This window comes from Musca domestica, unplaced genomic scaffold, assembly GCF_030504385.1.
Source record: "Musca domestica strain aabys unplaced genomic scaffold, Musca_domestica.polishedcontigs.V.1.1 7, whole genome shotgun sequence".
Lineage (NCBI taxonomy): Eukaryota > Metazoa > Arthropoda > Insecta > Diptera > Muscidae > Musca > Musca domestica.
The window spans coordinates 22,897,412-22,914,177 of record NW_026712383.1 but is presented as its reverse complement, the minus strand read 5'-3'; the positions used below and the strand labels follow the sequence as shown (position 1 = coordinate 22,914,177).

The 16,766-nt window shown below is 35.5% G+C and overlaps 1 protein-coding gene across 1 annotated transcript; it reads left to right on the top strand.

Moving 5' to 3' along the window:
- The first annotated feature begins 375 nt into the window (after window positions 1-375).
- On the top strand, window positions 376-1,293 carry LOC101895965 (partner of bursicon). Its single transcript, XM_005187943.4, has 2 exons — window positions 376-996; window positions 1,056-1,293. The coding sequence occupies exons 1-2, from the start codon at window positions 724-726 to the stop codon at window positions 1,224-1,226; spliced, it is 444 nt and encodes a 147-aa protein (XP_005188000.1). The 5' UTR covers window positions 376-723; the 3' UTR covers window positions 1,227-1,293.
- The last annotated feature ends 15,473 nt before the right edge of the window (window positions 1,294-16,766 follow it).

Genomic DNA, 16,766 nt, shown 5'->3' with positions numbered 1-16,766 from the left:
AATTAATTTTGCACCAAATGGGCAATTTAAGACCGAACTTAAAAGATACAAATGCTTCGGCATATTTAGTCCTTTGAATTTTCAATTATAGTTATAATCATAGGGTGTATGATTGAATTCTCCCATAGCAAAGTGGTGTAGGGTATCATAAAATCGGCCCCGCCCGACTTTAGGACTTTCTTTACTGGTTTCAACTGTGGATGGTCTGAGGAAAAATGCTCGTGCTTCATATTGCCACTTGTCCATTTTTCTCTTTTATCGAAACATGAACAACAAATTTCGGATTCGTTACTTAGTACACCCATCTACACCACAAAAAAAAAAAAAAATACTTTTTTCACATAACATGATATCCAAATGTGCCTCCAAATACATAAGTATTCATTATTATATCATGTTACAGACCATTCAGTCATAACTCAATGGCAATGGTAATAACTTATTAAAAGGACTCATTAAGCCTGCTGTGTTAAACACAAACATTCAATCAATAGAATCATAAATATAAATGACAGACATTTGCCTGTTTTTTTTTTTTTTTTTTGTATTCCTAAAAAGGATTATGAATCCTTTGGGAATTACAACATGGAGTGATGGTATAAAAGCTATTGCCAGCAAGTAACAATGAAGTAGTCCATATCCTACGTTCCTTTAGAGGGCATCGCATTTCCTTTGGATACTCAACAAATAATTTAGAAGTCAATTTTTTCCATTTGCAAGGATATGCTTAAATTGTGGAAATTATCCTTGCAATGTTTGTTCATCTATTTACTTTTGTTTGTGGAAAATCTCACCAATGCCCTGCGCTATTCCCAGGGGACAGGAGATGAAAATTGTGAAACCATCAAATCGGAAATTCATTTAATCAAAGAGGAATTCGATGAATTGGGTAGAATGCAAAGGACCTGCAATGCCGATGTGATTGTGAACAAGTGTGAGGGATTGTGTAATAGTCAGGTGCAGCCATCGGTTATCACGCCAACGGGGTTCTTGAAGGTAGGGGTTATTTTTTTCTCTCTTTTCATCCTTTTAATAAAAATATGATTTCTTTCCAGGAATGCTATTGCTGCCGTGAAAGTTTTTTGAAGGAGAAAATAATAACCCTGTCTCACTGTTATGATCCCGATGGCACCCGTTTGAATTCCCCCGAAATGGCCACCATGGATATTCGTTTGAGAGAGCCCACCGATTGCAAATGTTTCAAATGCGGTGACTTCACGAGATAAATGTAAAACAAATAATGCAAAATTTTGGGAAAACAAAAAATGTAAACCTTGTTCTAGGGGATATTAAACGCTTACAATAAATTAAGGGACGACATATATACAATAAGAATGATGTGTTAATTTTAGGCTCTCCTATGAGTGTTTTAAAAAATACTGATATTTTTTTGACCAATTCTAAAAAATGAGAACCTGAAACTCAAAATACTATTTGATTTGACTACTTCAGAAACCTGTTTATAATATATCATTTCTTTCAGACCTCAAAAAACTAGCTCGAAGTTGACCAAAGAGCGTAACTCGCTCGAAGTCGAGCTGATTGATATTTTTGGTAATTTTCTATATTGAGAATCTGAAACTCAATTTGGCATCCAAATTAGATAAATAGTGAATAAAAATCTGGCTGATTAACAATCGTCTTTGTAACGTGAGGATGTCATCCAGACCTCCGTAAAAACAGCTAGAATTCGAGTAGAAAGTGAAACTCACTTGAAGCCGAGCGGGAGTACTCCTGGGAGTAGAAACAAGTTAAAAAGCAGTAAGTTCGGCCGGGTCGAACTTTGAATACCCTCCACCATTTGGAACAAATTTGGAAATTTATAAAAAAAAAGAAAATAAAATACTTAAAAAATTCTTTTAAAATTATAAAGATACCGATTATAGACGTTATATTGGAGTCTATACGACGTGGACCTACAGAATGGCTTCTGTACCATATTCCAATTCGAAACTTTAAATAAACGGAGAGTAATTTAGCTAAAATCATCAAAATATCGAATATTGGGAGGTACCGTTATATGGGGGCTATACGAAGACGTGAACCGGCACAGACAATTTTCTATCACAGGCTATAGCATCCATTACGAACTTCAAATACGACATCTCAAACAATTTCGGTGGGTATTGTAGCTAAACTCGTCAATATACCGAATATAGGGAGATACTGATATATGGGGCCTACACGAAGACCTGGACTTACATAGACAATTTTCTGTCACAGACTGTAGTTCCCATTACGAACTCTAAATACGTAATTTGAAACAATTCCGGTGAATAAAGCCGCCACAGACAGTTTTCTGTCATAGGCTGTAGTATGCACTACGAACAATTCCGGTCAATAATGTCGCTAAAATAGCCAAAATACCGAATATAGGGATGTACCGTTATATGGGGGCTATATGAAAACGTGGACGTACATGGCCCATTTACGAACTTAACCTGCCCACATGAAAAGTAAACATGTGTGCAAAATGTTTAGCCTTTTATCTCAATTCGTTCAAAAGATAGCGTGATTACAACAGACAGACAGCCAAACAGGGGGACGGATAGACAGACGGACCTCGCTAAATCGACTTAGAATTTTACGTTGGTTAAGAATATATATACTTTGTTGGGTCTGACAAGAGTATTTCGAGGAGTTACAAACGGAATGACAAAGGGTATATTAACCTCCATAGTATGTGGAGGGTATAAAAACTAAATCAGCATAATTCTACGTTTCGTTCTCTTTCAACAAAAAGAGAGCATGCTTCAATCTCAAAAGAGAAGATTCTACTGTTGCCGAGAATTTTTTAGTTTTTGACTAAGCCTATTTAAATCGGTGAGAATCTGTTCAAATTTAGATATAGCTCCCATATATATCTTCAGCCGATTTCGGATTAATTGTGCACCAAATACAACTAGTTCTGATCTTTCCCAGATGACATTGACAGTCCCCGGTCGATCTGAAGCGACCTTGATAACTTTTCCCACATATCTCTACAGGGAGCTACCAAACCTGAACTATTATGCCACGAGTTCCCGATAATTCTCAGAAGACCTAGGCATCAGCATCCCGAACACTAACGTCATAAACCCTTATTATTTACCGTCATCAGCTTCGACTGTCATCCCTTAATATTCCGGAATATCTTCGTCAGCATCCCGAACGCTAACATTAATCCGAACGCTAGCATCGTAATTGTTGGTCTCCCTTACTTGTCAACCTTCGACGATAGTTTACCATTTCCCGATTACCTTCAAACCGTCAATGGACCCACATCCAAGTTTTATGTCCAAAACTATTTCGAAGAGTTACCTTAACATCAGATCTATACTTTCACCCAAATTTTGTAACATTTTTTACGCATTGCCAAACAATCTACATTTCTCCATTCGGGATATAAAAGAGTAAGACTTGGTAATTTCCGAACAATTATAGTAGGCATTTGCAAAACCGTTCCATAGCTCAGTCCCAGATACCAACAGAGACCTTAATATCGAAATTTCAGGATTCCAGCTCTATCTCTTCACCCAAAATAAAATTTGTTAACATATCTAATTTCGGAATTCGAGCTCTATGTTTTCACCCAATTTTGTACCATTCAGTACATTTCGAACAATTATAGCACAGATTTTCAATACCACCTCCACATCTTAACAACTAAAAGCTCCATTCCTTCACCCAAATATATAATATTCAGTACTTTTCACACAATTATAGTACACATTTCCAAAGCAAGCTACACCTGAACAGCGACCCTAATATCAAATTTCACATTTCAAGCATTATCTGTTCGCCGAATACTAAAACCACTTGCTAATCACAAATACCATCAGCAAATGAAATTTCAGAGAGAATTTCAAAATTTCAGTTTCATCCATTTACCTTAAAGCGCACTGTTCCAAATCTAGTACTATTTAGTAAAGCTCGCACACTTAGTACAAAAATTCAAGTTTTTAGCTTTATCACATAATACCGAATAGTACCTTTTTAAAAGTTTAGTAACATTTTAATACTTTTCGTAATCTTAAGGTTCGAATTTTAAAAACCGCTTCATTATATTTATCCGTTTGTCCACCACAAAGTATTCAACTGCGCAACAATCCCCCTGTGAAAAGGAGAACTCAATTTTTCATATTTCAAAAGATTAAGTAGATCCTTATAGAGACCCTGGATACACCTGAGCTTACCTCAGCAGACCAGAAAATCCCGTTATGGTTTCCGGTCCGAAATTCTGTAATTTCTGAACAGAGAAACAATATCTTGAGTCGTTGGCCTTGTTGTGCTAAAAGCGTGTTTAAAGAAGTAGAACTTTTGTAAAAAAAAAATCTCAACATTGCTTACCACCTACTTTGTTATGTTTAAAATGCTCGTACAACACTCAAAAATGTAGTTTTTTTGAAATTTATGTACATCTGAATTTAAAACATAAATACTATTATTGACAATTTATTGTCTGCATTCAATTTTTTCCTCTTCTTCTTCTTCCTATAAACAACAGTCATTATGTCGGAAATGAAATTCCGAAAAATTCATTTAAGATACAAAATCTATGGCATAGATAATTCACCAGATACACATTGTATTGCGGCATAAATAAAACGTGTTGATCGCTGGCTTCTTCTCTTTTTTTCTGTGAGAGCACGCGCGTGTATGTGTATTTGTGTTGCGTAGAATAAATTAACAATTAATAATTTCAATGCTTCTTCACAAAAAAAGAGTTTAATTCAAATTTAAATGTATCAGATATTAATTTGGTCTTAAGTAGTTATCAACAACATCGATGATGATGATGCTGCTGCCGATGATGCTGACAATGGAGATCCGCAACGAATGGCAAGGTGCCTGGCCTGCCCCGGTATTAATCAGTGTTAGAAAATCTTGAAGCAAACAAATGATCTTACGCGCCCACAGACAAATCGTTCGTAGCAAAAAACCACATATCATGCAAGAGGAATAAATTGCTATGAACAGTGATATTATTGTTTTTTTTTTGTGTGGCTTGTGTGTTTCGAATTTGAATTTATATCGAGTTGTCCGGTGGCTCTTTAGCAGGGACGGGAGTGACTATATATTCACATATTTCATACCATTAACGGCCATGATCGAAACTTAGAAAACTGAAAATTTCCATTGTTATTATTTCTGATATGAAAGCGTGAGATAACATGGGATTTTCAAAGAATCTCATTGTCTGTGTACGAAAGATAGTAATAGGCTACCAAAGCACGGAAATTCTGCATCATCTTTAATCAGCAACCGGTATGACGTAGCATTTCTAAACATTGGTTGAGAGTCACCCTTCATTCGGAGTAGTGAGGTAGAGAGGAGCTTTCAAATATAGTACGAGAAGGAACAAAATAGTACAACAATACCATTGGACATCTTATAAAAGGGAGAACTTCGAAAATTTGTTTGAGGGAATAAATAGTTCCTGACATATTGGTACGAAAAGAATGAAAATTACATTGCATTGTTATTGTGCTATAAGTCAGAGCTCCATGCTGAGATGGGATAAGGAGGGATTTTTGGAAATTTGAGCCGCAAGAGTACGAGAAGCAATAATATATTAATTAGCGTTTCTACATAATAAGAACTTAAAATACCAAAATTTGGTGAAATTAAAAGGAAAACATAAAAGATACTTGAAATCAGAGATATTTTTATATGGGGGCTATACCAAAATGCGCTATGGCCCATTTTCTGTATCAGTGATTCTGTATGTAATCTACAGGGTTTTATTACACTTCAAAGCTCTATCCTAAATATTAAGAATTATACCTTAAATTTTAGGGCCACCACTTGGAACGATTTTGGACATTTTCAAAAAGTAAATTCCGTTAAAAATGCTGTTAAAATTTTAAAAATACCGAATATAGCCGTTATATTGGGGTCTATACGACGTGGACCTTGGCCTTGTTTGTCATAAGCCATTACCATATTCAAATTCGAAACTTGAAATAAACGGTAAATAATGTAGCTAAAATCATTAAAATACCGTATATAGGGAGGTACCGTTATATCGGAGCTATACTGGACCTGTATAGACAATTTTCTGGCACACGATGTAGCTTCCATTACGAACTTCAAATACGACATCTCAAATAATTTCGGTGAATATTGTACCTAAAATCGTCAAAATACCAAATAATGGGAGGTACCGTTATATGGGGCTTATACGAAGACCTGAATTTGCATAGACAATTTTCTGTCATAGGCTGTAGTATCCATTATGAACTCTAAATACGAAATTTGAAACAACTCCGGTGAATGATGTCGCTAAAATTATCAAAATACCGAATATTGGGAGGTACCAATATATAGGGGGTTATACGAAGACGTGGACCTACACAAACAATTTTCTGTGTTAGGATTTCGAATCCACTACGAACTTCAAATACCAAATTTGAAACAATTCCGGTGAATAATGTCGCTAACATCATCAAAATACAGAATATCGGGAGGTACCATTATATGGGGGCTATATGAAAACGTGGACCTACTTGGCCCATTTATAAACTTAACCTGCCTGCTGCCAAAATAAACATTCGTGCAAAATTGTAGCCTTCTATCTCAATTTGTTCGAAAGATAGAAATCGCTAAATTGACTTAGAATTTTACGCTGATCAAGAATATATATACTTTGTTGGGTCTGACATGAGTATTTCGAGGAGTTGCAAACGTAACGGAGTAAAAAAGTTTTTACATTCCGCCTTAATATGGAGTGTTTATTGAGTTTGTCACTCCATGTGTAACACCTTGAAGCATTTCAGTCCACACAAAGTCTTGATCAGCATAAAATTCTATGTCGACTTAGAGAAGTTGATCCGCCCGCCTGTCCGCCCGTATCTGCAGGACTTCTGGTATTGAAAATTGGTTATATAGGTCCACGTTTTGTTATAGGTCACATATGATTGTACCCACCGAATTAAGGTTTTTTGGTGTTTTAGTCACAATTTCGAAACTAATTTACTGTAAATAGGTTGTATGTGTTCCCAGTATGTAGGAAGCATCTTTGCAGAGAACTGTACATATTGGTCCAAGTATTGGTATAAACCCCATATTGGTATTTTGATGATTTGTAAAGAAAATTTCCAGTACTGGTACCCAACATTCCTTATTTTGATAATATAAGCCAGATTTTTTCAAAAAAGTATGTCAAACTTGGTATTTGCAGTTCGTAATAGCCAAATGTTGTCCATTTCGTATTGGACCTAAATACATATGATATGAAATATTTCATATTCATTTCTTTGCATTATATGAGATATGCCAGATATAAACGACCGAAGTATTCCATTTTCATACTTCATCTAATACAGAAATATTGATATGGGCAACATTATATCTCTCATCATTCTAGTTGGGATGAATATTTATTTGTAAAGAAATTATGACCCTTTGGATGAGGTACTAGAAGCGGTTTGCAGATATATATCATGTTTATAACAGATCTTATGTTAGCAAAGAAATTGGTATATGTCAAATTTGAAAAGAGTTTTTTTTTACTTTTCAAAACCTTGAACTCTATGCGGAGGAGGTACCAGAAGAAATGGTCCGATCTCTACCTTCTTTATAACAGATCTTGTGCTGATAGAAATATTGAGATGTGCCAAGTCGCGTTCCATAAGCTTCATGGATATTCAAATTGTTGGCTCTTTTTTTAGGGGTGGCTGTAGGTACCAAAATGAGTAGACTGATATATTCTACCTTCACACCAGACGTTGGGTTAATAAAAATATTATGATCTGTGTAAATTAAAGATAAACGGTCTCTTACATCACATAAGAGCTATAAAGATTCAAAATTTTGACCCTTAGTGGGGGAGGTACTTGATGGAGTGGACCGATATTATTTATTTTGGCACGAGACCTAGAACTGACGCAAATATTAGGATTTGCAAAATTAGAGCAAAATTAGATTATTGCTTCCTTTCTGTGCAGAAAATACATTTTTTGAAAATTTCGATCTTTTGTGGGAGAGGTTCCAGAAGGAGTAGAACGATTTTGCCTATCTTAAAACCAGACCTTGGGTTAATATAAATATTGGGATGTGTGAAATTTGAAGATAATCGGACATTTTATGAGAGTTGTAATTATTCAAAATGTTGACCCTTTGTGTGGAGGTACTTGATGAAGTGGATCGATATTGTCCATTTCCGTACCTGACCTAGCACTGATGCAAATATTAGGATTTGGAGCAAAGTTGGAGCAAAATCGGATTATCCTTTCTCTTTGTGTGTAGTAAAATATATATTTTTTTTGCAATTTCGACCTTTTGTGGGGGAGATACTCCCTTCGAGAGTTATCGTGCGCACCAGAGAGACATCGCTTGATCGACTCTAAATGTCCTGAAACCTATTTGGTCCAAAAAGACTTAGGGTCTAAAAACGTTATTTCGATCATGCACTTTTTGGTCGTATCAAATATTATATACTCTCTTTAGCCATATGGCTGAAGGTATTAAAAGAAGCGTGCGATGAACTTTCTTAACAGCGTACGCATTTTAACAATAAATACCAATGGTTTGTAAGTATTGTTCGTTTGATACGTGGCTAAATTATATATCAAACTGAAGAAGTTTGACAGTGAAACAAAACACGAAATGTGGTTAAGCTGTTTGAAGTAGTGTTTTCAAAAAAATAACAACTGAAAAAATCACCTATTGTGAATTGTATAGGATATACAATTGGTGGCTATATAGTACCCGTTTCCGAAACTGCGAGGCGAATGTGTATTATTTTGAAATTCTAGACATTGATAGCAATCTTGAAGTGAGATTTGACGACCACTTCGGCCTGGAGAACAAAACACAAAGTAAATGAGAATTATTTTAAAATCAATGAAGTCGATAAGTGCATGCAAGCAACCCTTAACGAGGGATGGATAAAGAATTGTGGGAGATAAAAGTCTGAAACTAAAATGACTCTAGGGTCTCAGTCATGGATCAGGATGGAGCTAATGCAGAGAAAGGTACGAGAGTATGTATTTTCTTGCAAAGGGCTCATTTAGACTGCTGATTCAACATCTATATGGCTCTCTTTGATTTTTTGTGTAATGTTTGCTTTCCATCTCTGATCTCTACACGAATATTAGCCTGGTTAAGCGCAAAATATACAAAAAAAAAAAAAAACCATAAGCACACATACACCCAAACAACCACAAGCAATTAATGCTGCTATTAGTTGGGATTTGTGTTTGGCATTAATAATATTTTAAAATATATTTTTATTAAGATTTGATTAAAATTTATGACCTGCCATTGTTTGCTTTGATTTCGATTTGTTTCATTTGGATTTGAATTTGTGATTTTTTTTTTTTTTTTTTTTTTTGTGAATTTTATTCGAAATTATTATTATTGCTATTTTCTATCGCCATTATATCTTAAAGTGTTTTGTTGTGTGTTTTATCGACATCTTCCAATTTTGAAATCAAATTGTTAAAATATACAAATAAATTATGGGAATTTGTTTGAAAGAAACAGTTGTTGTTTTTGTTTTCTTCTTCGTTATTTGTTGTTTCTTCTAAATGATACGTTAATTATGTGGTGGTGCTGGTGGTTTTTCTTGGGGTTTTTAATACGATTTTTTGGGAATTTTTAAACCTTTATTTTATGTTTATCGATTTTAGGAAATAAATAAATCGCTGGCGCATAAATTATTTGTGAAACTGTTTGATATTTTTTTTTTTTTTTTTTTTTTTTTTTGGGGGGGGTTATTTGACAATTTGTTATTATTAGATTTGTCATAGCGAACGTTGTTGTAGACGATGATGGTCGTACGTTTCTGTGTGCTCTTATATAAATACGTCCGTAGATGGGCGTTATTGAGCCAATGATTTATTTCGATCGAATTTATCAGTGGGCTGCTAAATGTTTTGCTTTGATATTTAAATTGCCTTTTCCGCCTTCTGTTAGATGTGCATAAGGAAATAAATTAAAACATTTATGACAAGCTAATTTGAATCATTAATGAGGAATATATACATAAGGCAAGCATATAAAACAGGATGGTAGGAGAGATACAAAAACGAGAAAAAATGGTTGGACACTCCTGCAAAACTGTTTTGGTTCGGAAATTCCTTTCTGATTTGATAGACGAGTAGGAAGTCTAAACCACATAAGATCAGCAGTTTAGTTATGGGTATGAATAAAAAAACTAAACAATTCTGGAAAAAAGTTCTTAAAATCATCAAAATATCGAATATCAAAAGGTATCGTTTATATGGACTATACAAAGATGTGGACCTGCATGAGTAATTTTTTGTCATAGACTGTAGTACCCATTATGAACTTTTAATACGAAATTTGAAACAATTCCATTAAAAAATGGTACGAAGATCTCCTTTTGTAAAATTTCCGACAATTCCATTGAAAAATAAGCTAAAATCACCAAAATACGGAATATTTGGAAGGGGGGGTACCGTTTCTTGGGGGCCATACGATATCGTGAACCGATAGAGCCCATCTTCGAACTTGATTTGCATGCAGACAAAAGACTGATTTAAGCAATGTTATAGCTTCCTATCTGAATTCGTTTTGACTCTAGCTTGATTACAACAAACGGAGCGACACACGGACAGGGTCAAAATATCTTACGCTGATCAAGAATATATATACCTTTTTATACCCTACAACACTATGTGTTGGGGGTATTATAAGTTTGATTGGGCCAAAAATTATGTAACACCTCTAAATATTGGTTTACAACATAGGAAAGTATATATGGATCTTCCTATCTGAGTCCATCTAGCTATGTATGTCCTTCCGTCCGTCTGTCCTTCTGTCTATGTTAATTTGTAATCACTCTACACGTCGGATTTATGGCCCGATTTTTAGAAATTTAGAATGGAGTTGGGGCTTGAGCCAGAATAGAACCCTATTGCTTTTTAAGATGATCGCATAATATATAGGGGTTGAAATGGTCCAAAAACTGAAAAAAATCCTTATTTTGCAGTTGCTCTACAGGACGCAATTGTATACCAATCGATGCGGAACTTAGCATGGGGCTTGATCTTAGTGAGTGAAATATTTAGTGGGTGAAATAGACAATAACATTTGTGTTAAATAAAAGTCAAATTTTCCATTAAACCGCGAATATTTTTAATCCCGGCGAAATCACAAATAGAGGAACAGGTCAATTCTGACCGTTACGTAGATGCCGATAGTAAATATATCGGATATATATAGCGAAATATAAACAAGGGGATGTTAGCTAGAATGCTTATATCTCAAGAATGGCTGTACCGATTTTTACAAATTTTGTCAATTCAGAATGCCCTCTTGACATAAAAGTATAAAATCTAAAAAATCGCATAAAAAGATGCCAATAATGATGCTTATATAGATTTTGTAGAATTTTGTGACATATTTTTATTTTTTCATATTTTTTATCGCATGCGATTTTTTCATTTTGACTTGTAATATTGAATGTTGAATATTTTGTAATATTTTTTCACCTTACAACACAGGTTTGTGTTATTATATACAGATTGCAAATATCGACCGATCCTCACGAAGGGGTTAGGCTCAAAAGGGCTAGGTCTATTGTTTTCAAAGATGTCCGCACTATATTTAGGGGTTGAGATGGACCAACAAACAAATGTTCCTGATTTTGCCGTTATAAAGGTCACAAATAGAAACCAAAGGACACGAAATCTCGCCAGAAGTTAGAGTTTAGGACAGCGGGTAGAATGGGCCACTAAGTTCTGTGAAAAAATAACAACATGTCAAAATGCTAAGGATAATATCTGGGCAGTGCTTCGTGACATCATTTCAAAGGCGAAATCTTCCATAATGGATTTGGACATAAGGGTGCTTCTAACATATTGTAGTGTTGTAGGGTATCACATGGTCGGCCCCGCACGACCATAGCCTTTGCTTACTTGTTAGGTCTACAATTATTATTTCGATGAGTTAAAACCGGATTGTCGAATTTATTGTACCCTTTATACTACGTATAATGTAGGGTATAAAAATAGTTTTCAGAAAAACATAGGTTTTTCTCTACGTTTCTCTGAAAAAGGCATATTAAACATAGAATAATATATTTCAACGTACATTTTTTGAGTTTCCAACAATAATCGGTAAAAAAATCATTGGTGTTTTATCCACCATATTATGGTTTGGATGACGCCTACGATAACACTGCAACGAAAGTGTATAGTTATCTGGGTTATACGGGAAGGACCTTCGTCTCCTCATGTCGATGGTTCACTGGTGTCATAAGGAGACACCCTGTAGCAGTTCTCAGGGTAGCATTCTGACAGGTGTGAATGATTCTTCCTCTGCGCAACACTTGTGTTCGCAGACCACAGCGGGGTCGCATAGCTACCCACAAGATCTCCTTGTACGCACCCCTTGTTCCTACTTTTTAATTTATCGCAGATAGCTGCGCAGATGACTTGTGCCTACGCTTGAATGTGATCCCTAGAATATTGGGATACCTTGTAGTCGGAATAAAATTTCCATCAACCTGTGTTCTCATCATCACAGGCAACGTGGTAAAGAGTGTGCCCCTTGATTTAAAGGCGGATATTTTTATATTCCTCGCGTGGAAGTTGGTAGAAAGCTCCTCGAGATAAGTGTTCAACCTTACATATAAGTCATCAGCAATAGGGCCACAAGCCATGATCGTACAATCATCCGCATACGTCACGATACGTATACCCTCTGGAGGGCGAATACTTCTGGAAGTGTAGTGGTTAAACAGTTCAAGTGTAGAGGTCTAACAGTTCCCCCACCGTGGGGAACACACGGTTTCGCTCTACGGGATTCGGAGTTTTTGTTCCGGAATTCCACGTACGATCACACATATACAGTGTGAGATAAAAAAAAACTTCAACAAAGTCAAACGCCATAATTGTATTACATATTTTTTTAAATTTTATTGAATGAAAGTTAAAAAATGTCGGAAATAGGATCATATTTTAGAATGAGTTTAGATTTGTTCGAATTGGTCACCTTTGGTCACCAAATTATGGCCTTGAAACGGCCAATGAATCCGTCACACACTGCCCGAATGTTGCTCTGCGGTAGTTTGACCCATTCCCGTAGAAGCGCTTGCTTGAGGTGATCGACACTTTGGTATTTTTTAGTGCCAACCTTGCTTTCCAAAATACTCCAGACACAATAGTCCAACGGACGCTGAAAATGAAGCGAGGAGCCTCATTTTGTAACCATCCTTCGGTGGCGCGTGGTGAGTCCTGTTGGAATGTTCAAGGTCTGCGGCCAAAATGTTTGTGTGTCCAAGGCTTTAAGACACCCTCCAGAATATTTTCGCGATAATATTTGACATTTATGATACCATGGTCGATTAATACGATCGGAGAGCGACCATCAGCTGTTATGACGGCCCACCCCAACACCATGTCTGGTACTTGAGTTCTGGTGGCCAACCGAAGGTGTAAATATTCAGATGTCATCTTTTTCTTTTGTTTTTCATTCGTTTCCACGCCTCTCACTCCCACCCCTGCGACCTCCCCATATGTAGGGAGCACCTACACACCAAAGACTGGGAATGGTGGGTTAGTTGTGAGTTAGTGGCAAGTTAATATATCATTTTGTTTATTTACGAACTGCTGGACAATGTTTTCTCATTGGAGAAAACCAAATTCGGCAGTTCACCACTTTTGGTAAAACGAAGCAACTCTTTTCCTCTTTTGAGTCTATTTTCTTCCTGTTGCGGTGTAAGCTCTTGCACTTTTTGGAATTTTAATGGCTTTACCCCGAGCCCATTTTTCATTATTTGACGAATGGAACATTGCGATATGTTCAGCTTACGAGCCATTTTTCGGCCACTACGACGCGGGTTTCGATCAAGTCGCTTCTTTACTTTTCGAACCATTTCTGCTGATGCTGCTGTTTTCTGCCGATATAATTTAAATTTTTCGGAATTTTGGAGATTTTAGCCAAATTTTTTTAAAGGTATTTTGAGATTACTGCGGCTTCCACCTATTCGGTATTTGGACGAATTTAAGCAAATTGTCAATTTGTGTTCCGTGTTGGGTTTTTTGGCTTAAATAAAAAAAGTTAAATAACTCGAGATATTTCTATAGCCCCGATCATACCGACATTGCGTATTTTGATGACTGCAGCAAACCTTTTTGACAGAACTTTTTGATATATGAATTAGATGTTCCTAAGAATAGAAGTGGGGCATACCCCTCGAATACTGGAATTTCGGCATTTACTGACATCTTATTACATGAGTAACTTTCAAAATAGTGGAGGATAAAAAAGTTCGGCTCAACCAAACTTAACTGTTTTTTACTTTTTCTGTTATGCTCTTGTACAAACCAATTGACTTTCACGCTCAATTCAATGATTCTGGTATCAGTAGAGTTACACCATATACATCATCAAGCCCATTTAATAGTACCTCTGCCTCTGCTGAGAAATTTGGTGAGCGGCTGCAGCTTTAATGATGTTTGATGTTGGAAGATCCTTTCTGTTGCATGAACATCAGAAGAGCGGGGCAGTTCTCTGAAGTGAAAGTTGGTGAACTCTCTGAATTCTAACCAGAGATTTTTCCCATTGTTAAGGAAAGGGCGGCATTCAGTGGGTATGGAATGGGACGATCTGTTTATGGATTGTCGGGAGATGGTCTGATCTAAGAGAAATTAAAATAACATTTTTCCAAGTCACGTAATTTATCAAATCGGATGACACTATGGTTAAATCTGGTAAACTGTGACACTCTCCCCTTAGTCGGGTGGGGGCAACGTTGTAACTCACAACTTTCATTGAGCTCGGTTTCCTGCACCACCACAATCATAATATTCCTATGATTCATAAATTCCACTATCTCATCTATTTTGCCTCAGAGTCCGTTGTAATTAAATTGAAAGAACGATGAACAATCCTGAGTTGGCGTAAGATGCTGCGGTATAGTTTGCTGTTCGGTGAACTTTGGTGGAATTCTGTATTCCAAAGAAGACTCAAATGGGGACGACAAAGACTTGAACTCGCTGGGGACTACATTGCAACATAATACCTTTCGCTGTTGCCTCGCGAACGAAGTGCACTCATTTTCTGCATCCATTACATCGCATCGAAACAGATCTGTGTCCTACCGATAACAATGATGTGGTCAACTTTAATCAAGTCTTTTCATTCATAATTTTAAGAATATTTGCGGTTACTCAAAACATATGTTAAATAATCCCACTACTAATTGAACACCCAAATAGTATGTAGAGATCCACAAAACTTCAGTTCATTACACACACACACAAACGAAATCATTTCTATACAAGTCCCCAAATGTGACAATCTTAAATTACTGCCCATATACATTTCATTTAATCAAATGAACAATGTCATTTTATTCACACATGCAAAATAAATTAACTTGCAAATGATTTTGTTGTTAATTTACGAGCCCAGTGTGTGTATGTGTGTGCGTTTGTGTGTTGGTGTTTATTTTTAATATCTTTAATATAATTAATTAACAGTCATTTATAAACATTTTAAAATGAAATATGCAAAACAATATTTCATGAAATTATATAGGACTGGCTGGTTGACCGGCTGTATATCTACTTGCTCTGATATCCGTAGAATGCTACAAAGTTGTCGCTTTTTGTGTTTGTTGTTATTCCTTTTTTGTGCAAGTTATGGTTTATTAATATTCATTAAAAAAGAAAAAAAAAATAAAATTAATCGAAATAAATGTGGTTTGTTTATGGCATTGACAAAGTGTCTGTGAAATTTGTATATTGTGGCCTAGTACCGAGCAGTACCATTAATGAAAAATTCACAAAAAACCAAAAAACGTTAGAATGCCGCCAATAAATATGTCAAACAATTTAAAATTGATAATAAATAGTGGTCTTAATGGCGGGTCGAAAAATTTGGTTTTGAGGTGATGTAGACAATTTTTGTGATTTTTCTTAGCATTTTAATAAGGGATCTTTTCCAGGAGTAGGTGGCAGAATTAATTACAATCTATATAGTTACACCATCGGCTTTACCGATGTGGCTGAAAATTGACGAGGAGGTGGCTTAGAGCCAGAAGACAGACATAGGATACTATTTATACCGCAAGTGTACTAAAATATACTGGTACTAAAAAAAAATACAAGTGTACTAAAATATACTGAAAATTAAATCCATTGTATCCATTTTCAGGGACGATCCAAGCAATAATCGTGGCTTTTAAATTACTCAATTTTAGACTAATTTTTAATCGTACTTTTAATCGTGCACTTTTAAATAATATTTTTCGAGTACGATCCAAGCTATAATCGTGGATTTTCAAAAAATTCCTTTTTAAAGGACCATCCAAGCTGTAATGTGGAATTTTCAAAAAATCCTTTTTAAAGGAAGAACCCAAGCTATAATAGAAGTTTTTAAAAGACTACATTTTAGGGAACGATCCAAGCTATAACTGTAGTTTGTTTAAGACTCCTTTTTAAGATAGGATCTAAGGTATACATGGTTATTTTCGAAGACTCCTTCTTTAAGAAGGATCCAAGCTATAATTGTAGATTTAAAACTATATAAAACTATAACCAAAAACTATTTTTTTTTTTTTTTTGAAAATTTAAGAAATTGTATTGGTCAAACGGAAATAGTTAAACTAGACTTAAATACTAAAAGCCACTATATTTGGTATTAAATGGTACTATATTTGACATACGAGAAAGGGTTTAAATCTTAAATCTAAAATTTGGTGTTAGGGTCACTTACTGATTTTGAAAAATATAGAAAAAAAGAAAAACAAGTAAGCAAAGGCTATGGTCGTGCAGGGCCGACCATGTAATACCCTTCAACACTACAAT

Excerpts from the sequence above, each read along its gene's own strand:
- LOC101895965 (XM_005187943.4), top strand. The coding sequence starts at position 724 with ATGCTTAAATTGTGGAAATTATCCTTGCAATGTTTGTTCATCTATTTA. Across the intron at positions 997-1,055 it reads CGCCAACGGGGTTCTTGAAG|GAATGCTATTGCTGCCGTGA; the intron begins GTAGGGGTTATT and ends ATTTCTTTCCAG.